Source organism: Pseudorasbora parva, chromosome 3 (genome assembly GCF_024679245.1).
Source record: "Pseudorasbora parva isolate DD20220531a chromosome 3, ASM2467924v1, whole genome shotgun sequence".
Classification (NCBI taxonomy): Eukaryota; Metazoa; Chordata; class Actinopteri; order Cypriniformes; family Gobionidae; genus Pseudorasbora; species Pseudorasbora parva.
In genome coordinates this window covers 21,753,739-21,780,200 of record NC_090174.1, presented here as the reverse complement: position 1 = coordinate 21,780,200, position 26,462 = coordinate 21,753,739, and the positions used below count along the sequence as shown (strand labels likewise).

Below are 26,462 nucleotides of genomic sequence, written 5' to 3'. Positions count from 1 at the left end.
CATAAATGAAAATTAGCCCATGATTTACTCACCCTCAAGCCATCCTTTATTTATATGACAATCTTCTTTCAGACGAATAGAATCTGAGTTATATTTAAAAAGTCCTGGCTCTTTCAAGCGTTTTAATGGCAGTGAATTGTTTGTTCGTTTTTTTTTTAAGTACATAAAAGTGCATCTATCCATCATATAACTGCTCCACATTGCTCCGGGAGCCGGGAGGTTAATAAAGGCCTAAAGGAAAAATATCCATATTTAAAACTGCGGTCAGCAGTACGCAAGTCGACTTACGACAAAAGAGTATCCCATGACGCGATGTACAGGAGCATCGCAAGCTTTGATGCCTCTCGCGTGTACTGCAACAAACTCAAGCCCCGCTCCTCTTATATATCGAAATCCTCCGCTATTTCTCTTTAAAATTAATGACCTGTGTTTTGCTCTATCCTCTGCACTTATGCGTTAGTCTATTCACATGCGTCAAGAGTTCAAGGGTCAGGGGTTACTCTTTCACCATAAGTCGAAAAAGGTCAGTACCGCTGACCGCCAGAAGTTATTTATTTTGGTATATAGTTCTAAATATGGATATTTTTCTTACACAAACGTGCCACTTAACTTCAGAAATACTTTATTAACCTCCCAGGGCCGTGTGGAGCAGTTATATGATGGATAGATGCACTTTTATGAACTTTAAAAATGACAATTCACTGCACAGTAAGTTGGTATATTGTAATTTTCTATGCTTGCAGGAATGTTGCCCCTTAAGACGCTGAGCGAAGCTTGCTTGAAATGGGCCGAACAAATGAAAGATTTGTTGTGGTATCCAATTATAATAAACCTCAACCTTGACTGTTGACATATGACAACAGTCCTCTGCACAGCCTAAACATGACATGTGTCATGAGAGCCGTTTGTGCTATCCTCAAGTGTCGTTTGTTGATTTGGCTCCGTCATTTCCGGTAGACAGTGAACATGTTTGGACAGATATATCATTTATATATTGGCATATAAATGATCCCAAACACTTGCGTCACGGTTGGGTTTATGTTTAGAAGCACTTTTTTTGCTTTTTGATTTACGAGATTTACATAAGAAGTAGAAGGCAATGGTGTTTGAGACTCACAGTATGTGATGTCCTTGTACTGAAGAACTCTTATTATTTCACTATGGCCAGGTTAATTCAATTTTTCATTCTAGGGCACCTTTTTTTTTAAAAAACGATCATAACAACTGTTTGCATGCTATTCTGTCTGTCTGCACAGATACGTGAACACGCTGATGACGCAAACACACATTGACTGACAGGGAACCCATGTTATCATTTCTTTTGGACCAAATGCAATGATTGAACAACCATTTTATGCTCCGCCTTCCACAGACGATAAGCCCATAAGGTATAAAAGTACATTTCGACTATGGCTATCAGGATATGAGGAGACTTTCAAACCAGCATGACAGAAATGTTTCTGTAGAGAACCACCAATTGCACATTTAAAGGACCCCTGGAATATATATTATATGTATGTATATATACATATATGTATATATATACACACACACCCAGTGGCGTAACTTACTAATGATGGGCCCCAGTGCAGGCTATGCAGTAGGCCCCCCCTAACCTAGCATGTAACACTTTAGGTTTAGGTTTCATTTCTATATCAGGATATCGGTTGTTTATTATTATTTACAAATCAAATATTAATGGCTTATTCTGTGTCACCGTAATGTAGGGCCTACATCCCTTAATCGTAAAAAAGACACTGTTTTATAATCACGAAGGTTCCAAATGTGAGTTATTTAGGGGGGTTGGGGGCATGCTCCCCCGAGAAAATTTAGCTTTCTAGGATCTACATATGTGCATTTTAAGATGTTCTGAAGGCCAAAAAAGTCACGAGTCATGATGGGGGATAGCCTATAACTCGCAATACTCCGTAATTTTTGGCCATACAGATCAATGTGAGACATAATTATAAACTATAAATTGTCTTCTTTTATTTGTGTACACTCACATAACAACAAAACTTTGTGCTTTAGTAAAATAAATAAAAAAGGTGCGCTTTCTATCTGCGAGAATCTGAAACTCGGTGAATACATGACATAAACATGAACGTCTAATGAAAGCTTGAAATCGCTAGATTTAAATCAAATAATTCACATTTTATAGTGAATTGTGGAGCTCGCTGGCATAGAGCGGAATATCTAGCGCAGCGTCACGCAACTGGGCTCCGCTCACATGCTGAAAAAGGTGGTCAGTAGCCTATCCTAAGCGTGACGGTAGAGCGCGACAGCCGTGTGAAATCTGAAACAAGTGCTTTTCATTTGAAATGTGAGTGTCACAATATTCTGTGGAGTCACTTTGTCGCCATGGGCCCGTTTGCAATGTGGGCATGGGCCCGTGTGCGCTGCGGGCCCCCCTGCCGCACAGGCCCCAGTGCGACTGCACTGCCTGCACTGTCTATAGTTACGCCCCTGCACACACCATACCCAAAATGATTATTATTATTTATTGACATAACATTGTTGTTAAAGACACCTAAATAAAAGTCAAAACCAACACAAGTGGGGACAGTGGATTGTTCCACAGCCAGTCTGGTCACATACTAAACTACCCAGGTCACATACTAAACTACCCAGGTCACATACTAAACTACCCAGGTCACATACTAAACTACCCAGCCCAGGTCACATATGAGGACTGGTTTTACTGCAAAGACCAAAACTGAGATCCAATACCCTGGAATAAGACTTACTGACCTGGAGAGAATATCTCACATGGGGTATAGAACACAGCCCTGCCCAAATGTTTCCCCGAACGTTTCCAAATACTTACAACTGTTTTGTTCTGGTCTTGGAATTTAGGGAAGGGTGGCAGAGCTGCCATTTGTAGCCAGATCCCTATGCTTAAAGTCACTCTCACATACTGTGTGTATAGTTATTGTGCCAAACTCTTTGAAATTATTTTCATAATACTTTGTAATTGTCTTTTATATTTTATGCTGATCAGTTGTGTACCATGGATTCTTGTTTAATTATTTTTATTTATGTTCTGTCTGGCCAAAATAAATAGATTTATTCTGTATCATTCTGAAATCCTTATTTTAGTATTGATCAACGACCCAACGAAAGGAGCATGGAGCAGCACATCATTGGGGGCAAGTTGCAGCTCTGTCAGCAGAGATGGTAAATTGAAATGGTTAATTTCCAGCAGTTGTATAACTAGGGAGGTTATGTAAGTTGGACTGATGACTTCCTTTGATTTAATGTTCTGCAAGTAGATTGGGATCTGAGGACTTTGTCCTCATACTTTTTGACTTTATCTGGACAGATATCATGTTTGTTAATCAGAGGAGCAATAACCAGTGTTAAGAAAGTGGATTTATGCATAATGTTGAAGGGATACATTGAATCATTGGGGGAGAAGTGAATGTGAATCTCATTGCATCAAGTAATTTTTTGCAGCACATCATTCACATTTTATTATTTTAGTCTCCCGACCAGATATTATTCAGAATATTAATAATTCTCTTTTAAAAGAATATTTAAAAATCCTTTTCAAAATTTACTTAAGCATGAACAAAAAAAAAAAAAAATAGCTTAAACATTGTGCATATGTATATTATTAGCCTTTTCTAAATATATGATCACATGCCAAAGCTTTTAAAGAAGCATTGGCGATTCATGAGGTTTTAAAAGTGTGTACTGTAAAAAAATATATATGATCAATAAGTAATAGGACAACATATGCTTTTACATTGCTATACCTTGTCAAAATACGTAACACCTTAAAATTAAGGCAGCAACTTTTTTACAGTGAGAAAAGTGTCATACAAAGTGGATCTTAATAACCAGTCAGAACAATGACTAAGAGCTGTAAAATTCCTTAAGTCTTAATGTAGCTACTGAAATCTAACCTCTGAGCAATACATTCCATACCTATATTATAAATAATTTCAATCATTAAAAAATATAGTAGGTCTTTGGCTTAAACAGAACCTCCAACAAATGGAAACGCAAAACACAAAGGAGATCAGTCTCAATGAAACTGTCTGAGAAGCGAACAAAAGAAGACGCTTTTATAGAGGGATGATGTTTCTGCATTACCTCAAAACTGGTTCAGGATCGGGAACACAATATAAACAATAGCTGGGGGCGGGTTGGAGATAAACTACAAGGTGCACTTATTGCGAGACCTTATCAGACCAACTTTTGTGTTATTTCAGAACACGAGCACGCAAGCAGACACAAACATATCAGCAGGTCTCCCTGCACCTGCTTTCAAGTGACACTCCCATGTTCAGAAATGTACACAAGGAAACAATTACATAAAAGGAACAAAACAAATATGTAGAGTTCCAATATATTATTCACTAATGTTCCAACATATGCTGACAGCCTCCACTCTTATAAATATTAAATGTGCTAGGAGAAATTTGAACAGTATTGAGAAGACAAACATTTATCACACACCTGCGTCTTTAGAGCTACACTGTAACTGTCTGACATACCAACACTGCACGCAACAATATTAACCTTGTGCATTTCACTCAGTCTACGCCTGCTTCTAGACAAATCTACAGAACTTCTTCACAGATCTTATATTAACAGTAATTGCACAGTAATATCACATACAATCAACTCCAATTTCATACACTGTACAGAATATCCAGAACCAGTTATAATGACAGATAGATTTGAAAACATAATCATTTACCATTTATATAAGGTCATAATTGTATTGGTATAAAATGGTATAATGTTTGACTGAGGACAGTGAGTGTTATATTGAGGTCCATTGGAGTGATCAAAATACTGATTACTGAACAATGGCAAAAAAATATGCTCCAGTGTAATTCGCTCAGTTTCATTTGGGTTCTTCTGTTATTCACCATAAAATTGGTTGATTTCTTCTTGATACATTTTACTGACGACAGGCCTTTTGAGCTTCATGGTTGGACCTAAGAAGAACAAAAAACTTCAGCTCACATCACATTGATTGATCCATCAGTTTGCATACCTCTCTGCAATTATGCATTTAGGAATGCAGTTAGGCAAACATGTTTAGAATGTCATGTGAGACATGAACTGACACTCATATTTTGTCTGTCAAGCTAAAAGTACTTATGCAGTTCATTTTAAAATATTATCACATATATTTATTGGATAAAGCTTATCAATAAACTCACTTCGTCCGTTTTATATTCTTGTCTACATGAAGAAATAACACATACCAAGTTCTCCGCCGGATATGGAGAAATCTCGTGGAAGGATGGTCCACTTCTGGACTCTCTGGGCATTGGATGTCGCTTTGGCATTCACACGGTCTAAGCCCTCCTGGATGGCCTTGTAAATGGCTGGCTCTTTTTTGTTGATGATCTCTGAGACTTTGCTGGCAATTACACCATGCTGCCGACAAAACTCCACCGCTAGGGGTGTCAGTTCATCTGTGGGGTCTCCATTGTCATCAATGTTACACTAAAAATAAGATTCAACATTCATTTTGAAAATGATGTCTTATGGTGGCTGGTATTGTTTAAAGGGGGGGGGGGTGAAATGCTGTTTCATGCATACTGATCTTTTTACACTGTTAAAGACATGGAATCCCATACTAAACATGGACAAAGTTTCAAAAGTTAAGGTGGACGTTTGATGGGAGTATTTCTTTGTCAAAAATACTACTTCCGGTTAGTCATAAGTTTCGGCAAGTTTTTTGCGATCATGCGTCCCCTTTGACGTTAATGGGGGCGGAATTTCCTTGTATGGGCCTTACGGACAATTCTACCGGAAGAGCGTGAGAGAGAGGGAGAGAGCGAAAGCAACAGCCTACGCCCATCAAAGCGCTGGCTTGTAGGATGCGCTGAACAGGTGATGTGCACAACTAACAATGTCACCAAAAAAGTGCGTTTTTGGTTGCCAGACCAAGACAGTCCTGCACAGATTCCCCAAAAACCCTGCGTTAAGGCAACAGTGGATGGAATTTGCTTTTCCGGATCAGCAACTGAGTTGCGCGAATTTTTATATCTGTTCGCTGCATTTCGGTGCCGACTGTTTCATAAACAAGGCCCAGCTCGACGCCGGCTTTTCCAATCGCCTAATGCTGAAGGATGGAGCAGTCCCAACGATAAAGGTCCCAACGTTAGAACTGCAGGCGGTGAGTTAGACTGCTTCAAATGTCTGTGTTTTTGCCTATGCTCATCAAGTAGCCTAAACATGATCACGTATAGTTAATTGATCAATGGAGCATGCGATGTGTAGTGCGTGTACATTTGTTTAGCTGGCCACTATATGTGTAACTTTATGTTTGTGTATTGTAAAAGCACTCAAAACAACAATACACAAAGAGTGGGGAAATATGTTGAACTAAATAAGCACGCTTCTTCATTCAAATGCGCTACTATTCCGTGTCTTTCTATGTAAACATTAACTTAGCCTGCCCAAAACCAGTCCGCTTAATAACGTTACAATTGTCTACACAAACCACGCGTAAACACACACACACACACGTGCACAACTGCACTTCCCACATGTACACCTTCAAAGACAAAAATACGACGATATAATTCAAGTATAAATATGTAAATAACACAAGCCGCTAAGCATATTATATAGTTAGTGTATAACTTGTACCACATAGAGACGTCCTGCTCTAGTCGTTTTTGCTGCTGCTCCTGTTCAACTGCAGCCTCTGGGTCTGATTCCGGATCATAGATGTATGGCTGTATCTGATTAAAAGCCATATTTTTATTTTGAATAAAGTTTTTTCCCGCTGTTAGGGATGACACAGCTTTACGACGCACTCAACCCAATAACAGCGACGCGCACGCGTCATTCTTTAGCTCCGCTCACACGATACGCCCCCACCCGCTCGGCTTTTTTCGGAAAGACTCGGAACAGCGCATCTTTCTTATATAATTATTAAAAAAATAAAGACTTTTCGGAGATATGCAGGATGCAATGCTACTCTATAGGTACTCAAGATTGACATGACACTGACTGAAACTGAGTGTTTCACCCCCCCTTTAAAGGGTTACTTCCGCGATTAGCATATGGCCTAGTATCAGTAGAAACCTTGGAGTATATTTAAATGATTGTGCTTTCCTCCCTCATATCCCCCTGAGACAAGAGATTTATGCATTTTATGATTCAAATTGACGATATTTGCATCTTAGGAGGAATGTTTGGAATAAGGCTAAAGACTACAGCCAGCAGAGGGAGCCATTTTTGCATGTTTTGAACCCGCGCATGGGGGGATGGGAGCTCAGACTCACAGCTCAGCTCGCAGCTGCAGGCACTCATTTAAACGGAGCTATGGTGAGCAATGTAAGTCTTAACTTCTCAGATTCATTTCTATGAAAGATAAGCTTGCAAAGGCATGAACTGAAACGCGCCAGACTGAACTCGCGTTGTGAATATATGCTGCGAGTGTAGTCGCGATTACCTCAGCTCTCATCAAGAGAGCTCATCAGCTCATTTATCTCACTCCTGCAGTTAGTGCTCAGTGCTGTGACACTCGCGCGGAGACTCACTCATTATATTGAACAGACACGTTCAGTATTTAATTCTAGTGTCTTCTTCAAATCAGGAGAATGGCCTCACAGGGTAGTGAAGTATTCTGGCAATTGTAGTCTTTCATCCCCATGAGACAAAAATACATTTTCTGTCTTTTCTCAGTTTAGAAGGCACTAAATTCAAAAATAATTTCACATTTCTACTACATTGATGACCCAGTTTAAATACAGATTCATCTTCCCAGCGCTGAAGTACCCCTTTAATTTAACATTCAATTGTCCCACTAAGTAAACATAGACTTACCTTGAGTGTAAGTAGCATAGCGAGGAACTTCTTTTTGTCTCCAACCAACATGATATTGCTGATGATTGACACCTCCTCCTTTAGGGCGTCCTCAATAGGGACAGGTGGTATATTTTCTCCACCAGCAGTAATGATTAATTCTGCAAGAGCGAGGTAATTAGATACAAATAATTGTTTAAAGTGTTAGTTCACCCAAAAATTGTATTGAATTGTATTTAATTAATTACTCACCCTCATGTCGTTGGACACCCATAAGACCACCCATAAAGGCACTAAAACATCGATACAAAGTCCCTCACTACAGTGGCTGTACAGTAATTTTACAATGCGACGAAAATAGTTATTGTGCGCACAAAAATCTAAATAACGACTTTATCCTCCAAGTTATTTACGTGAACTCGATGCATGCGGGAGAATATGACGCAGATCCGCCGTTCGGATACATGACCCAGAAGAGGAGGCCTGAGTTTACGTCCGAGACCTACACGGAAGACAATAACTTGGCGGATAAAGTCATTAATTCGATTTTTCTTTGCGCACAAAAACTATTCTTGTCACTTCGTAAAATTATTGTACAGCCACTGTAGTGAGGGACTTTGTATCGATGTTTTTAGTGCCTTTATGGGTCTTGTGAGTGGGAATGTACTGAATGCCAATGAAGGCCTATCTGAAGCCTTTCTCAGCCATCAGCTTTCAACAAAAATATCTTCATTTGTGTTCCAAAGAAGAACGAAGGTCTTACGGGTGTCCATGATGGTGAGTAATTAATAAAATCATTTTCATTTTTGGGTGAACTAACCCTTTAAAGTTTATCATGCTGTATGCATTAATCTAATTGATATAATATTCTTCAGCTTACAGTAACACGAGTGTTATCCAAAGGCATAGAGAAAATAATTGTTCTGTTGGGGAAATTATTTTTTAATGATAACTAAGAGAGATCTATGAGTTTGTTACTTGATACATGGCATATGTTATTTATTTAGCATTGTCTTCTCTTCCGCGTTTGTTTTCAAACCTCAAATAATGATTCAAACGGTCATGAATCAGCGTATTGATTCATGATTCGGATCGCGTGTCAAACTGCTGAAATCACGTGACATTGGGGATCCGAATCATGAATCGATTCACTGATTCATAACCGTTTGAATCATTATTTGAGGTTTAAAGGGGGGGTGAAACACTCAGTTTCAGTCAATCTCATGTCAATCTTGAGTACCTATAGAGTAGTATTGCATCCTTCATATCTCCGAAAAGTCTTTAGTTTTATTAAATTTATAAAAGTAATATAGGCTGTACGGAGTCTTTCCGGAAAAAAACAGAGCGCCTGGAGGCGTATCGTGTGGGCGGAGCTAAAGAATGACGAATGCCCACAAAGTGGTGACGTCCTCAAGCGTGGAGAAACCCTTGGCTCTCGATTGGATTCAGCTAATACATATATGATCCAGAATCACATTCGGAGGCTGAAATAAATTGAACAGGAGAAACAGCAACAGCAGGACGTCCGTCTCTGTGGTATGTACTTTATTTAGTGGCTTGTCAACATTTGTGTGTCTTTACTCACAGTTTATGAGGACATGATTCGGTTTATGGACTATTGTATGCGACTAAACCTTAGCAGTAGCAAGCAAAACCGTTTTGCACGTCAGACTAGTGTAACGTTATACATAGAACAACAATGGAACAACGTGGAAATCCTCTTTGCGACGCGACTGAAGCGATGTTGTGAAGCTTCCCGTCATTTCTGCGTTCAAATCGGTTCAAATGCAGCGCTGCCTTCCCGGAATGCTGTGCTGAAGCGTTGAAGTCGCTTAATGTCACCCATAGGAATTAAGTGGAGCGCGGCACGGACTATAACGACATAAGTGTTCACGGACAACTGGATCTGCAGCTTGAGAGCAGTGTTTATGGGCGTGCATTTCCTCTCACGCTCTAGTCACGCGCGCGCACCCTACCGGGAGAAGAGCCCGTACGGCCCATACAAGGACCTTCCGCTCTATCGACGTCAAGCAGACCCATACTCGAAAAAAACTCTCAGAAACTTTTGAGAAACCGGAAGGAGTATTTTTGACACAGAAATACTCTATCAAACGTCCAACTTAGTTTTTGAAACTTTGTCTATGTTTAGGATGGGAATCCAAGTTTTTAACAGTGTAAAACGCTCAGTATGCATGAAACACGCCTTTAAAAACAAACAGGGAAGAGAAGACAATGCTGAATAAAGTCGCAGTTTTTGTTATTTTTGGACCAAAATGTATTTTCGATGCTTTAAGAGATTCTAATTAACTAATTGATGTCACATATGGACTACTTTGATGATGTTTTTATTCCCTTTCTGGACATGGACAGTAAAGTGTGCATACACTTTCATACGCTCTCGGACTAAATATAAAATCTTAAACTGTGTTCTAAAGATGAACAGAGGTTTTACGGGTGTGGAATGACATTAGGGTGAGTCATTAATTAAATCATTTTTATTTTTGGGTGAACTAACCCTTTAAAATAAAAAGCGCGGAGTCAGCATGTTCAGCGTGGAGTTAGCATGTCCGACTAGTGCTAGTAACTCGAAAAGTACTAATGAAACCAAGAACGCTTAAAAAGTGAACAAGCACTGTAAAATTATGTGTATTTCTACCTTTTATTCTGCCAGTGATGTACAGAAAGTCATCATCGTCATGTTTGCCCAGGTCTCCTGAGTGGAGCCACCCTTCTGCATCCAGTGCCTCCTCGGTCTTGTCTGGCATGTTCAGGTATCCCATGAACACATGCCTTCCCCAAAAACAGACCTCACCATTCCCATCACTATCTGGTTTGTCAAACTTGGTTTTGCAGCCTGTCAACACCTTACCACAGCTGGAGGGGGAAAACAACAACATGAATTTCACGTATGGCTGTCATTTACAAATATTGCATTTACAAATATTTACAATACTTTTTTTCAGAAGTATCCAGTGACTTTCAACCTGTAGTTATTCTTATTCTAGGGATCTCTGGTGATTTGTAAATATTGCAGAGAATGTCTGTGATCTTAATTCCCGTGTGAATTCGGCCCTGTCTGTTTTTTGTAAAGTAAAAATTCCCCTGCAAATGACCTACCATATTTCGCTGCACACCGAGGTCCTGTGATTAGGGATGCACCGAATGTTCGGCAACCGAAATTATTCGGCCGAAAATAGCCAAAAAAAGCACTTTCGGCATTCGGCCGAATAAGTAAAAAGGCCGAATAATTTTTGCCGAACAATGACGTTTTTAATGACGCGATCAAATAGTAACCCACGTAGAGTGAGAGGCGTGCGCTTTATGCAGCAAACATGTCAGCTGTGTGGAAGCACTGTTTAGTGCTGCATCTCATGTCATCGATGAGAAGAGGAACCGACTTTCATGTAAGAAAGCAGAGAAGCTACTTTTCATATAGAAGAACCTGCCACTTTTCCTGAACAAGTAGGCTTATGTCTAAGACAGTTATTTATTTGTTGTGGGTTCATCCACATTTTTTGCACTTTTCAATGCACATTTGTTGTTGTAGACATACAGAGTTACATTCTTTCAGCAGTCAGTTATATGCCTAACATAGGCTATTCAAGAAGGGGGGCTTCAAAGATGACCAAATAAAAATATATATTTTTTATTTTACTAATTATTTATTTTAAGTTATGTTGTGCTTAATTTGTATAATATCTGCTGGAATGTTAAAAAAAGTTCAGAGTTAAATAAATATTTTGAAATTGTATTTTTTTATTTGATTTATTTCTCTGAAAAGCAACACAAAATAGTAAAAAGCAAAAAAAATTGTAATGGTAAAAAAATTGCCAAATAAATGGAAAAAATGCGAAACACCGTGTTCGGTATTCGGCCTTCGGCCAAGCAATTCATTATTATTCGGTTTCGGCTTCGGCCAAGAATTTCATTTCGGTGCACCCCTACCTGTGATAATAGTAGTCCCGTGCGAATCGACATCTCTGGGAATTGGCCAGGATTAGGCGGACCGTCTATAATTTTTGCACGTTTTTTTTTTCCCTGTGAGAATTTCTATCTTTATCTTTCACGAAGAATAAAGTCTGCATTCATAATGTGCAGATTCATAATGTTAATATTAACATCAATACTATTCTTAATGAAAAACAGAACAGAACAGTACAGTACAATGACAAGATCGTTTAAATGGGCACTTTTACATTTAGCTCTGAACCTGAATCTTCCGCCGTATATTGTCAGTGATGAATGAAATCTGATTCCTGCCGCTGATCTGAGCTCAGTTCATGGCGTCTGTTCAACGAAATTATGTTTATTTATTACTATAAATAATCAAAACGATATCGATGCCTGCTTATGATTTCATAAAGCTATATATCTATAACAAAGTCTTGACATCATATCCGGGAGAAGTCAGTAAATTCGAGTTGATTGAAGCTTCTTTTTAAATGCAGCTTTTTTCTTACAGCCACTTTTCTATTTTGTTTCTATTTTGTAGATTCAGTGAAGCCCACCAATCTTGTTCTGCACATCTGAGCTATATATTTTTGGTTTAACTCATTGTGATGAATGATTAAAGGAAGTTGGCCTTTGTGTTTCCTCATATTTATATTCCTTTGAAACATGGTAACCCTATAGTAAGCACATGTAGGTCATTAATATTAGGCTACTTAGTATTTATTTCCATCCCTAACCCTATGGTAAGTACATGTAATGGGTGTAAATATGACACGTCATGGTTTTAAATTCTGTCATTTCAAAGCCACATACAATTTTTTTTCCATATAAACTAAAAATAATACCAGCACACAGGTTTGGACCGACATGAAGTGTGACATCTTTGTCACATCTTTGACGTCTTTTTCATTTCAAATACAGCAGATATGTTAATTTATATATACACGGCACATCATGCCTCTGACCTCATAATGCGATAACCCTCAGCACAGGAGATGGAGTGAGGTCCGGTGCTCTCGCTCATGCCATACAGCTCAAAGACAGGAATATATAGGCTCATGAAGTACTCCAGTGTGTCTTTGGTGATAGGAGCTGCACCAGTGTAACAGGCTTTACAACGGTCAAGACCCAGAGCTTTTCGTACATTCTTGAAAACCAGATTATTGGCCAATGTGAAGCCCCAAGGCACTGAAGAATCCCTGCAGAGAAATAACATGAGCTTTGGGGTTCTTTCAAATAATTACATTTATAAATTAATTCATGGATCTTTTAAAACTAACCCATTCATGGCATTATAGCTTGCTTGTAGTCCGATCCCCTTTGCCCAGTCGCCAATCTTCTTCTTCATGACGGATGACTTTGCACCAACGGCTTTCATTGCTTCTTGCATTTTTTCCCACACTCTGGGAACTCCCAAGAAGCTTGTGGGACGCACCTCTCTCAGAGTGTTGGCCAGTGAGCCCTGCAGTGAGTTTAACCAAGGTGTCAGTTAATCAGTTGTTTTTCCTCATTTCTACAGAAGTGTCTGCTGAACGGATTAATATAAATCTAGACAAATACATTCCTTTCCATTAGCAAATAATGTAAGTAACGTAAGACTTAGCATATAAGCTGGAATTTAACCTTCAGGGCATCTGGCTCGGCGAAACTAGTTATGGCAGCAAATCTCATTGAGATCCACATGTCTTGGACCTGGGCTGCCACATGACTCAGGGGCAGGTAGCTCACCACTTCCTCCTCACCCATCTTCAACCCCACCATGTGACCTGCTGAATTTGCTGTCCATGTGATCTGGACAGAGGAAGGAAGAATTTAAGAAACAACACTAATTATTCCATAAAAATGAGAAAAAATTACACAGCTTTTTTATCCGTGAATAATTACATTTTACATTGAATTAAAGGAACACTCCACTTTTTTTGGAAATAGGCTCATTTTCCAAGTCCCTCAGAGTTAAAGTTGAGTTTTAATCATATCATATTAGACCATCAGGATCAGTGCTCAAAAAATGACCAAAGACTTTCAATATTTTTCCTATTTAAAACTTGAATATTCTATAGTTACATTGTGTACTAAGACCAACGAAAAATTAAAAGTTTTTTTTTTTTTAGACTGATATAGCTAGGAACTATTTTCTCATTCCTGTGTAGGAACTTTGCGGCTGTGATGGGTGGGTGCAGCTGCGCAATGATATTACACAGCGCCTGAAAATAGGCAAACTTCCGTCAACATAACCAACGTGACAATCTGCTTGCACAGAGAGCATGCCTTGTAACCATGGAGACGTTTGTTAGAGACGATTCAGAAGATATTTACTTTGGTGCAGATCCCGAACCATATTTATTTGAACTGGAATAACAGTTACACTGAAGATAAGCTTTTGAAATGTGAAAGGAAGTGTGGCTGAACAGATTGGGGCAGATGGGGCAAGGAGAGCAAATTCTAACTGGTGAATCAGAGAAGAGTCAAAATTCAAAGAAAAATGGTCCGACATGGTTTCGGTCTTCCGACCTTTTGATTTTGTCGAAATATGGGAATGAAATATGCTAAGGTGCTGCTTATTATGAAGACAGAGAGAGTGCACGCGCTCCGCTCTTTCTCTCTGTCACTCAGTCAACATGCGCCCGTCATCTACATCACTCATAAATCACAAAAAAATCAAATAAGGCTTTGACGGGACAAACATTTTTTTTGACGGCACTTTTAATGCAGGAGACTAGTTCCGAAGCCTCGGCACAGAACCTAACATCACTAATGCGGTATTTTGTACCATAGAAATTGTAGGTAAACAATACTGGCAATTCCACATTCTCTTTTAATCAAACTATACACTACCTCACTAGAATGCTACAACAAAACTACTAAAGCTATATAGTAGCTAAACCAAATTGCATTCACAGGTCACGTTGGTTAAAGACAACAGCAGTGCTTTTCAATCTGTTCGTTCAAGCTAACAATTTTTTTTTATACTTACCGCCCAAGCGGCAACCTCCCGCGATCTCTCTTGAAGCCAATACGGAAGTAATGTAAACTGCAATTCCTCAACTGGCCACTAGGGACAGGCTCCAGTAGGGAGCAGAATCTCATTGAGCCCCATGTTAAAATTCTCAACTTTAAACCAGAAAAAAACATGTTTACAGCCTGGTACAAATAGTGGTTTTGGCTTATAAGGCTAATTTTGATCTTCATGACAACTGTGAGGGGGGTGAATTTTTTTCTAACTCATTCGTTTACGTTATATAAATCCTTAAAGTTCTGCATAATTAAGGGCGTGGTTACAGGTGGATAGCCATTTATCTGCCGTCTATAGTTATTGCGTCACCTCCGCTCCGCGCACATCCCGCCTTTTTGCCCATTTTCTGTTACCCGGGAGTGACACGCGATGACTCGCTCACAAGATGGCAACGCCCAGCTCGACTCTACTTTAAGCTTCAGAACGGCTTATCAGAATCCTATGGGTGACGTCATGGACACTACGTCCATATTTTTTTACAGTCTATGTTACCGCCATGGGGGAACACACACTTCACCCTGTCTGGCCATATCCTTTAGACACCATACCGTGGTAACACTGTCCATGTTTTCCAAATAGTCACCTGGTCCTAAATGCTTTGAGCAAACATGCAGTTTCTTGTTTGAATCTACCGGTGTTTTGATATCTATGGTTCAGAGCAGTCAACCACTGATTATTTCCTTACTTGATTTTTCTTGATATTCTGTGAAGCATGAACACCTTCGACTCACTATCACAGCTCTTTACAACACACAGAACCATGGCTAATCGCACAATAAATCCACTACATTTTTTGCCGGCTGCAACTCTGGAATATCTGCAACGACGCAAACTTAGTGCCGCTCGCATTGTAAGTTACCTATCTGAGGACTACTTTCAGGCACTGCGTAACAACATTGCGCCGCTGAACCCATGGTACGACCGGAAAGTTCCATGATTACTGCGCAGGAATCAGAAAATAGTTCCTATCTATATCAGTATACAAATCTAAACTTTTAATTTACCGTTGGTCTTAGTACACGATGTAACTACAGAATAGTCCATTTTTAAATAGGAAAAATATTTTCTTTGAAAAAAAGTCTTTGGTCATTTTTGAGAGCGATGTTAATGGACTAAAATGATGCAATGATGTATGCTAAGCTTTGCTAAAAGTGCTACCGCCAGATACAAAAATCGGATGAATGGATTCAAAAACGGTACATCTCAACTGTTTAACTCTAAGAGACTTGAAAAATGAACATATTTTCCAAAAATAGTGGAGTGTTCCTTTAAGTGCTGACCTAGTGATTTTATGTGACACTATATGTGGTACTTACATTATCATGGCTGAGCATGACCCCTTTGGGATTGCCTGTTGTGCCTGAGGTATATATTAATGTGCAGCACTCATTGGCCTTTTGACGGTCTATTAGCGCATCCAGTTCAGCATCAGGGACATTCTCTCCCAACTTCATAAATTCAGCCCACTGAGAAAACATAAAATTCATGTATGCATTAAAATATATATGTATGCTGTATTATCAGTGAACCTGAAGCTTGCATTTGTATGTTTTATACAGAAAACCAGTTGACACATTTGGCATTTTATTGTATTATTTGGCAAACACTTACTGTATATAAGTTTGGTGACTTCTGCTCCAGTGCATCCTTATACTGAACAATAGCCTTCAAATGTGGCAGCTGATCCCTAACCTAAGATGACAGTGAAAGAGCATTTGAGGAGATTCAGTATATTATGTGTAGCTTTGGTTTCTGTTCATATGTTTCATTTGTTCCCTTTTTTCCTCTACTAGTTTGTTTCCATTGTTTCTGATTTGTTAATGGTTTAGTTCACCCAAAAATTCTGTCATTAATTCCTCACCCTCGTGTCGTTCAAACCGCAAGACCTTAGTTCATCTCCGGAACACAAATTAAGATATTTTTGATAAAAACCGAGAGCTCTCTGAACCCCATAGACCAGCCATTTAATTAGCACTTTCAATGACCAAAAAGGTAGTAAAGACATTATTAAAATAGTCCATGTGACTCTATAGTTGAACGCTCATTTTAGGAAGCGAAGAGAACACTTCTGTGTTCGAAAAAAAATAGAAACAAAGGGAAAAATGTAAAATCTGTGAGTACGGCTTATAAACTGAGAGGATGAATTGCAAAACTATGGCCATGGATTTGCAGGTCTTGTTTTTTTTTTTTTCTCCAACAGGTGACTTCCAGGGCAATGAACATTTGTAATTAGATAAAAGCATCTACTGGGCTAAATGATAAAATACGGTTCTTCTACCTGGAGGATTTTGATCAGTTGTTTGTGGTTTTCCACAACCAGAACATTAGCTTTACAGTTCTCAGCAACATACTGGCAGGCCTCTGGAGAGTTGGTGGTGTAGATGCCAGTGGCCAGTCCCCTGTGACAAAACAAGATATACTGTGTGTTCACACAGATACTTTATCTGATCCTACATTCCATAATTACTTATTCTGAATTCTTTTCCTCATTGTCTAACTTTAAGATTAACTTTTAAGATATGAAAGGATTTTACAGTCAATACCCTGCTAGGATACATCCGACATCTGCAATAAACCATTCAGGAGAATTGAAGCCCAAAATACCGACACCATGGAAACGCTCCAGGCCAAGCTAGAGTAAACAAAGAGAACAGTGACTCAATATGCAAAAGCAATTCCTCACCTATAGTGTTGTTTAGAGCTTCAACACAACAATAAAACTAGAGGTGTAATAGCTTTTAACCCTTAATATCTTAAGCCAACTGTTTAATCATTTTACAAATTATAGGTAATATCATTTAAAGGGACAAATCTGCAAGATAAACTTCTAGATTGAAAAATAAACATTTAGAATACGTATGTGTTTATAAACTAAATAGCTATTAAATATCAATAATTTTCATACATGTAAAATGTTCCTGAAAAGCTTTTAAAGTTCATTTTAAAAGAATAGACCATGAACTCATACCTTCAGAAAGCTTTTGGCTGCTGCTCTCGAGTGTTGATAGTACTCCTTATAGGTCAGGGTGACCCATGTTCCATCTTTCTTCGCACGGAGGGCAGGAGAGTTGCCATACTTCTGCACTGTAGCCATGAACATCTGATGGACCGTCATGGGTGGTTCTGAGCTGAGTTCTGACGCGTTCATCCTCAGTTTGACAGCCTTGTCTCTGGTTGTGCTCCACAGCTCCTCGGCTGGAGCGAGACGCACATCTTCAGCCTTCAATGGTATTGCCGGTTCATCGTCTTTATGATCAGCACAGCAGGGACACACAGGAGACATGACTATATATTAAAAGTACTTCTGAAAGGAATTGTAAATGTATTGATGAAGCTTCTGTATGCTGTCTAAGCAAAAACAGATCAGTCCATCCAAGCACCTGCCCTCGTCTGCTATCACACATTTAGAAAAACGCAGATGAGCTGAAAGCTTTAACAAGAGCAGAGAAATAGGTCAGGTTACTGACAGGATATGGTGTGTCTCACCAATCAGGTTTCACATGAATAGCTGGTTCAAAAAAAAAAAAAAAACAACAACCCAGAACAACCCACCTTCTATTGTGCTATATGCAGTTAGTTATAAATACTATAAACTAACAGGACTTACTGCAAAAATACTACTAGAAAAATAAATAAATATTGTATTTGTTTTTACAAATAAGGACATCACAAAGAGGTGTTTTGTTAGGTTTAATTCATTTCTGGGTAAAAATTGTCTCCCCAAATATTGTATATTTGTGTTCTGTTTCAACACAATATAGATATTGGGGGGATAGAATGTACAGTTTGTACAGTATAAAAACCATTACATCTATGGGGAGTCCCCACAAAGATAGTGCACCAGACGTGTATGTGTGTGTGTGTTTTCTACAATACATTGCCTTAGATCTGGTTATAATTTTATGTGAAAAAGTGACATTCAAAAAACCAAATGTCCTTTTGAAAAGAATGTGTGAATAATATTTTGTATTTTCAGCAAGTAGAACATGACTGGTGGGTACTGAATACTCAGAATTTATGCAAAATAGTTGGACTCATGTGAAGACTTTACCTTTGTTACTCTTTACAGAGAATGAACAGTTTCCATTTGATTGGTTTTTGGAGTCATGGAGTTCTACAGTCTGATATTCTTCAGTTTCAACACAACTAACCAGAAAGACAAATGAGACTTATGTCATGATAACATCATATATAGATCAGGAAAAAAATATTCGGACAGAAATTCCATGTTTCATTGATCAAGTCTACATACCCATATCCAGAGGCAGGAGTTTCCTTGGAATCACTTGGTGTAGAACACTCATCGGCAGACATAGTCTTAAGATGACAAAAAGTAATATTATTTAAAAAAACTCCAAAGGCTTAGGCACACAAAGTAGCAACTAAATATAATATAAACTATAATAAAAATTAAAATATTATGTCTAACGTTTTTCTTTCAGTCAAAACTGGCCGAGACTCTAACACTAGTGGTTTCAAAATCTCATTTATCTTTATATGTACCCCAACTCTTGCAAAATACTAGCAATATGTGCCAGTGGATACCGTGCCAGATGTTGAAAGCAGCAGAGGAGAGGGTTTCTGTGAAATACTAACCTTTCATCAACATTAGGAAACTGTTTAAGACAGCATTAGACTGTCTAGTCAAATGCGCAAATGTGCATGTCTTTAAATCTAGAATTACAAAATGACAAATGCCTAAAACGCTGGTAGGTCTTTAAGGTTCAATCATCAAAAAAGTCAATTTGCACAAGTGTGCCATCTAGAGTTTAATATAAGGCATCCATTTTACAATTAAATTGAGTAGATTGGACATTGCATTCTTTATCAAGATCACAATATTTTATGTATGGTTGTGATATATTGGGCCATTAGATTATGCATAAAATAATGTTTGTTAATGATTTTTTTTATGATAATACAGTTCCTTCAGTTCAGAGAAAATTCAAATCCTTGTAGTGATCTTGAGTAGAAGTTCGTAACTAGACTGTAGACCCTACTCAAGATTGCAAAATGACAAAGTTCATGATAATTACAACATAATTGTGGCCACATCATGATCTTTGCCATTCTGAACTTGTACCCAGATGAGAAAAAAAACTCTGAGACTGACACAGTTCATTGACAAGAAGGAAAATAGGCTCAAGTCTTGTGAAATAATTTGATAGCTTTAAGGAATCGGATCCTAATCTGTAGTTAAAGGCAGTGGGAGTGAAGGTGTCATGTTCACTTATTCACATGGGCAGCTTTTTACAAAATAAACCACCTGATGGATGACAAAGCAGGCAATATCTGTCTGCAATAGGAGGCTGCACTTTTAGGACCGCCACAATTTTAGGACTGCATTTCTACCCTAGTGAAAAGTTACATTGATGCCAAAATTTCTGAATTTTCAAACGTTAATAAATAATACTTTAATATATTGTTACTTGAAAGTTAGTACATTGACTAACTAGTACTAATAGAACCTTATTAACTTAAAAACACATACTTTACTCCAACAAATTAGACCTGATTCAAACCTTTTCCACCTTATGTTTAACATAGTAACAGGCACGGCCATTTTAAACATGGGCCTTACCTAAATTAGTTTAAATATTTCAAAGGGGTAACATTTACCCATTGGTAAAATGGGTAGGTTTAGGGGTTGGTGGGAAATATAGGCTATCGATTAAACTTAATCAATTAAACAACTAGCCCTAAATCATTGCTATGGTCCTAGAACTGCGGTCCTGAAAATGCAGCCTCCGGGCATAGGCTACTCAAAGCAGGTGAATATATATATATATATATATATATATATATATATATATATATATATATATATATATATATATATATATATATATATATATTTTTTTTTTTTTTTTTTTTTTTTTTTTTTTTTTTTTTTTTTTTTTTTTTGCAGGCTGTAACGGAGGAAGACCGGGCTAGTACAAATATACAGTTAATATCCTATAAATAGACAATATTGTTAATCACAGCTGAAACAGCCATTAGCCTACATTTCACTCAAAATAACATTAGTTTTATTTTGTGTAGGCTAATAATAGCCTAACTTTATTATTTAAAAACTTATTTTAAGGCTCGTTAAAAACACACGTAGAATGAAAGGAAATGTCATTCGTTTTACAAGTATGTAAACAAATGATCTTCATAACAAATACGTCGTTTAAATAAAAGAGAGGTGAAGACTTCACTTACGTTTGTATTTTGTTTCCCCTCAGTCAGTCCTTATTATGTTGAAGATGGAATTATGCAGAGGCTTATGTGGCAGGAGTGGATGAAACACAGATTTCGCTGTTTCACAGGTGCAGTAGATCTTACAGGGCACCTGATGTTCCATTCAAACCTATGGACCGCAGTGTGGACTAATCGTCATATGACGTGTCAGATTATTTTCTATTCACACAGCGGGTGTCTGCGCTCACATTTCCATTAAAAAAAAAGAAAAACACGCATAAGTTTATGAACTATACATGTCTGTCACAGTCATAACACAAAGCAGCACATTAAAGAAATATGATAAAAATATTTTGAGATATAGGGGGAGACCGGGGTGGTTGTAACGGGTCAATTGTAACAACTTTGTCCAATCAGGAACTAGTTACAAATCATCTATTTCACTTCACACATGCTCAGTTTAGTCCTTATTCCACATGTTCCTTATTCCATAAAGTAGAGAGCTCTGTGGCAGACATAGCAGATGTTAGAGTAAAAAAAAACTAGCCTATTTTGACGTAAGAAAGTTACTTTTTTTAACTTTTTTATTTTTGTTACAGGAATTTCTGTTTTGTAGTTAAAAACCTCAAATTTAAATTATATTTATGGTGTGTCTGTGTAGATATTTATCATCCAAGTTGTTAGTGCTAATGTTTTAACTGTTAGCTGTAAGGTGGGCTAGTTCATGGCTACATGACTCTGGGTTAGTTGTAACAGGGTTAGTTGTAACATCAAGGGTTAGTTGACTCTGGGTTAGTTGTAACAGGGTTAGTTGTAACATCAAGGGTTAGTTGACTCTGGGTTAGTTGTAACTGGGTTAGTTGTAACATCAAGACTCAGGGTTAGTTGTAACAGAGTCACACACACATTAGTGACCAAACGTACTGTTTTCCCAGGACATGTCCTGTTTTCAAGTTCTGTCCTGGCCCTAATATAACAATTTCTATCCATACAGAGGGGGCATACTTTAAATGCAATTAATAAGGCAACTTTGAGTAAACTTCAAGTATCATTTGAGTATCTCATTGCCGGGCTAAGTGTCCTTTTTTTCCGGTAATCAAAATATGGTCACCCTACACACACAAACACACACGCACACGTTCAAGTGTTCAGTTTCAATATTTTACTCTGGCTAATGCTATGACTGACAGGAACACAAGCATTATGTGTGTAAAGCATGTTTGTTAAAGTTCAATTTATTATGTTTAATTACTATGACTGAGAGTGACAAACACATCAGTTATATTAAAAAGTTAGTTTTGAATAAAAAGCTTTCAAAATATATTTTTTTGCCATAATCCATATTTCATTATGTTACATGTCACCCCAGTGGATATCATAATGTTACATCTCACCCCCGGGTATGTTACAACTAACCCAGACCATGGGGTGAATTGTAACATTTCACTCCTCGTGTTTGAATAAACAGAATAAACCATGTATTTTCTGTTTGTGTTGCAAAGACAATAGTTATCTCACTTAATAGCAGACACTTGTAACTAGTTTGAATCACATTTTGAACACACTGGCTTAAGGTCAAAAATGTTACAACCATCCCCGGTCTCCCTATATTTCAATAAAATTTGCATTCAACACCCATTTAGGTTTCATTGCATTTGCATGCAGACAGTAGCTACATCTCAACAACAGCAAATGTCTATTTACTTATTCACTGATGTTTGCAGGCCTGCTTTTGGTATTTTCGTGTTTTGCTAAATTAAGTGTTGGTTACTGATCAGCATGTTATTCATAAAAATCCAGTCCAAGGGAGAGGTGAACAGTAACTTGTTCAGAGGTGTCAAGTACATTTACTTGAGTAATGTACTTAAGTACACTTATGGAGAATCTGTGCTTTACTAATACTCTTATGACTGGAAACTTACGACTTCAACTTCACTAAATTTAAAATACAAATATTGTACTACTTGTAAAACTCCACTACATTTCTATCAAGGTCCTCAAAGTTTCTGTAGCAGCTTTGAAAGACAGTGAATTATTTGTTCGTTTTTTTGCAGAAATCAGGAATCATTCTTCTAGGGTCACGTGAAGGTCAATGATTTTCCCCAAAAAAATTTGAACACTGATCAGTTTATAGGAAATTAGAAGTTCGACGTTTGATGACGGCAAGTTTAAGCGCCGCATCTTGGGACGTGCTCTTCACCTCACAGCTGATGGAAAATAGGACTCAGGCAGAAATCATGTTTATGGATGCGGTTATTAACGTTACTGTAGTGTGAAGCAGAGCAGGACCGAGTGTTGTGGGAGCTGAAAAAGACCACTGGAGCGATTGTTACACAAACACACGTCTCATGAGGTAATGCAGTTCTGTTTATCATACACTTAAGTGTGTTTAAAAGTATGTTGTGACGTTACTCTGTGCGTTCGCTCGGCGTCTGCTGTGACGCTTGTTTACACTTAAGAGTAAAGCGCTTCTGCCAAATAAATCCGGAAACCTAGGGGAACGCAGATATGATGCAATTGACAGGCAGCTCCCTCAAACGCTATGCTGTGACGTCCCGGGTCCTTGGTTAAAATAGCCGTTTTCTCACAATTTACAAATAGTTGGAAACATTTGGGATATTGTAAGTACTCAACTGAACAAAATATATAAAACTAGCCTAGTGGTTTTTGGCTATTTTGCTGCACCTTTAATTTTGGCGAGTATTCACATAAATAAAGTTGATTATGTCTTAAGTGAACCTAAACAGTTGGGAGAATTAACCAGAATCAGATGCGTGTCAGTGTACAGGGTCCTTGCATTCAGCCTAAAAGTGACAGCAGCTTTGTAAAGGGCTTTGTAACTTTTATACAAGTATTTAAATTAGTTTATGTTAGTATGCCGGATCGAGCATCGCTGACTGGCTTAAACCACAATGATGGCATAGAGAGTGTGCATTTATACAACAACAATAAAATAATGCATTGACATAAAAAAGGAAATTTGCTTTTGATACTTAAGTAATATTGAAAACAAATACATATGTACCGGTATGTACTTTTACTATTACAACTAACTAACTGAGTATTATTTGACCTGTAGTACTTTTACTTTTACTCAAGTAGTGTGTACTTTGTCCACCTATAGATCAAGGCCACAAAGCAGATTTTAACTAATAACTGACTAATAACTGACAGATAGTATCAAAGAGCTGAGAGATTATGAGCGGATGAGAAAGGAAAACTCCTTATTGATAAGACAACTGTGGCCAATTTATTATGATGTACTGTGTTAAAATGAAATGGAATTAACATGTTTTATAAGAATTAAGGAACAATGAAAGTCATTTACAATGAAAGTATGTTTTTTCTTCTAGTCAGCACAGTTGATGTCTAAACTGTACCGACATCTGATGTTTCAGCAAATAAGATGAAAGTTCAGTTAATATAAACACTCATGCGTGAGCCATAGAAGCACACAGGCTGACCAAGGTCACTTGATCACACCACCCGTTACCAGTGAAACAAGCTCTACAGGATGACCTTAGCTGAGGCCAAACCGATTCTGATGCAAGATTTCATCCTAAAATGTGTCTAAATGGTATAAACACTTTGGCCCTTATTCATTAAACATGAGCAGAATAAATTGCTGTGCACTGTAAATTGTTATGAACTCATTTATATGTAAATAGTCCTATTGAATTGAATGCAACAGTTTTTTGTTTATTTTTGTTTTTGTGCAAGAAATTGGTTGTGCTTGCATTTCATGAATAAAGCCCATTGTGCATTTAATACACTTCCTGTTATTTTTGCAGCACTTTGTTGCATATGCAGAAGATGTAATATCCATTGCTCAATAAACTGGGTAACTTGCAAAACCAGAACATTTTTATTACCCACTGATAACAGTAAACAATAATAAAGGCAACCCAACCCATTTTAAGAGTTATATTGTGTTTTTTCCCTGTGACACAGTTTTCCCAATGTGTCTATTAGTCATCACCTTCACCTGTTCTGTTAATCATCTTGTTAGTTCCCTGTGTATTTATACCTCGTGTTCTCCCTCATTCTCTGTCCATTCTCGTTTGCTATGTTGTGTGTAGTTTGGATATCTCCCTATTCTCTTGAATTTTGTCATTAAAACACTGTTACTGTGAGTCTCCTTCTAATTCCTGCTGTTTACACATCCAGCCTGTGACAAGACAACACAACCCAGTTAAATGCAGGTTACAACAGCTTGTAAATGCAGACTAAAATCCTGTAAAAGTTTTAATGTAGAAAGCAATATTACATTTTTTCCACTTTCTCATTATCTGATATACACTTTTTGATGATATCCAAAAAAAATACCAATCCAAATTTATAGATCAGTTATGCTTGTCTTCTTCAAAAATGCAAGGCATTACTTTCATTTTTGACAGAAGGTCCATCTATCCTGGAGGCCATTTCATTTGCCGTCCTCCAAGCACATGAATGTGAAGGTGATACACGGACTGCGCCCCAATTTTTCCATCATTAATGACTGTAAATAATAATAACAGATAATCAAGTAATTATTACATACGTTAAAGCTAATGGAACTGTACTATAGTATACTACACTAAATATACTGCAAATACACAGATAGATGCTAGATGAACACATTTCACTCACCAACTCTGTATCCTTCATCCAGTCCTTCTTTCTTTGCAACGTTTTTGGCCACTATCAAGAGATGACCAAGAAGCTGGATGGAAAAAAGTCAAGATTTTGAGGGTGCATCTTACTCTCTAACTATTAAGCCAAGAAATGTAAAACATATGGACAGACAAACCTGAGCATCATTATCGTGTGCTTCACTGATTCTGGGAATGGGAATCCTTGGAATAACCAGGAAATGAACTGGAGCCTGAGGATTAACATCTCTGAACGCTAGACACTGCAACAAAATACATGACAAACTATACAAACTGTTTAAGGAAAAGAATAAAAAAATCTGACTATATTGAGCTGCCATCAATTATTTCTCAATATATTAAGGAAAGTTTTGCGGTCTGTAACATACCTTCTCGTCTTCGTAAATAATTACAGCAGGAATAGTTTTGTCGATTATTTTCGAAAATATAGTGGGTTCAAGTTTTCCGTATTTCTTGCTGGCCTCCTTTGCCAATCGAACCTCATCGCGCGTGGAAGAACAGAAGCTCTGACACAAACAAGCAAACAAACAAACCCTCAGTAACATCTCTCCTACAGCATGCTTACAGTAGAGTAAACCTTTTGCGCACTTTATATTCAATAATATACTTAAAAAGATCAAATTAAACACCTTCACGGGTAAGGCACGCGGTAGGCGATGTCCGAGAGGCAAAACATGCCGGGTTAGTAAAATACTGCGGGCTGTCATTGCCTGTTTAAGGACAATCAGCGACCATGTTCCATGGAAAAATCACCTCTCATGTGGCTCATGTGCTGTTGCTGGTGCTTTGTTTACATCCGGTCCGGTGCTCTAGTTCATAGACCAATACGCTCTAGTCAAGTCGGCGACTAGTTCTGTGCATTTCAAAATAAAAGTGAC

At 37.9% G+C, this 26,462-nt stretch overlaps 2 protein-coding genes across 2 annotated transcripts; both read right to left on the bottom strand.

Annotated features, from left to right (window-relative positions):
• Nucleotides 1-3,354: 3,354 nt before the first annotated feature.
• LOC137070735 (long-chain-fatty-acid--CoA ligase ACSBG2-like) lies at nucleotides 3,355-25,022 on the bottom strand. The gene is made up of 15 exons (XM_067438137.1): nucleotides 20,954-25,022; nucleotides 19,002-19,066; nucleotides 18,801-18,895; nucleotides 17,718-17,995; nucleotides 17,293-17,381; nucleotides 17,028-17,148; nucleotides 16,361-16,441; nucleotides 16,066-16,215; nucleotides 13,360-13,527; nucleotides 13,017-13,198; nucleotides 12,702-12,935; nucleotides 10,442-10,659; nucleotides 7,807-7,946; nucleotides 5,226-5,469; nucleotides 3,355-4,952 (listed from the first exon to the last, which is right to left on the bottom strand). Exons 2-15 carry the CDS (start codon nucleotides 19,061-19,063, stop codon nucleotides 4,876-4,878), a joined length of 2,139 nt encoding a protein of 712 aa, XP_067294238.1. The 5' UTR covers nucleotides 19,064-19,066; nucleotides 20,954-25,022; the 3' UTR covers nucleotides 3,355-4,875.
• A 142-nt stretch (nucleotides 25,023-25,164) lies between these two features.
• Nucleotides 25,165-26,462, bottom strand: hint2 (histidine triad nucleotide binding protein 2). Its single transcript, XM_067438138.1, has 5 exons — nucleotides 26,214-26,462; nucleotides 25,953-26,090; nucleotides 25,722-25,826; nucleotides 25,562-25,634; nucleotides 25,165-25,430 (listed from the first exon to the last, which is right to left on the bottom strand). Exons 1-5 carry the CDS (start codon nucleotides 26,289-26,291, stop codon nucleotides 25,339-25,341), a joined length of 486 nt encoding a protein of 161 aa, XP_067294239.1. The 5' UTR covers nucleotides 26,292-26,462; the 3' UTR covers nucleotides 25,165-25,338.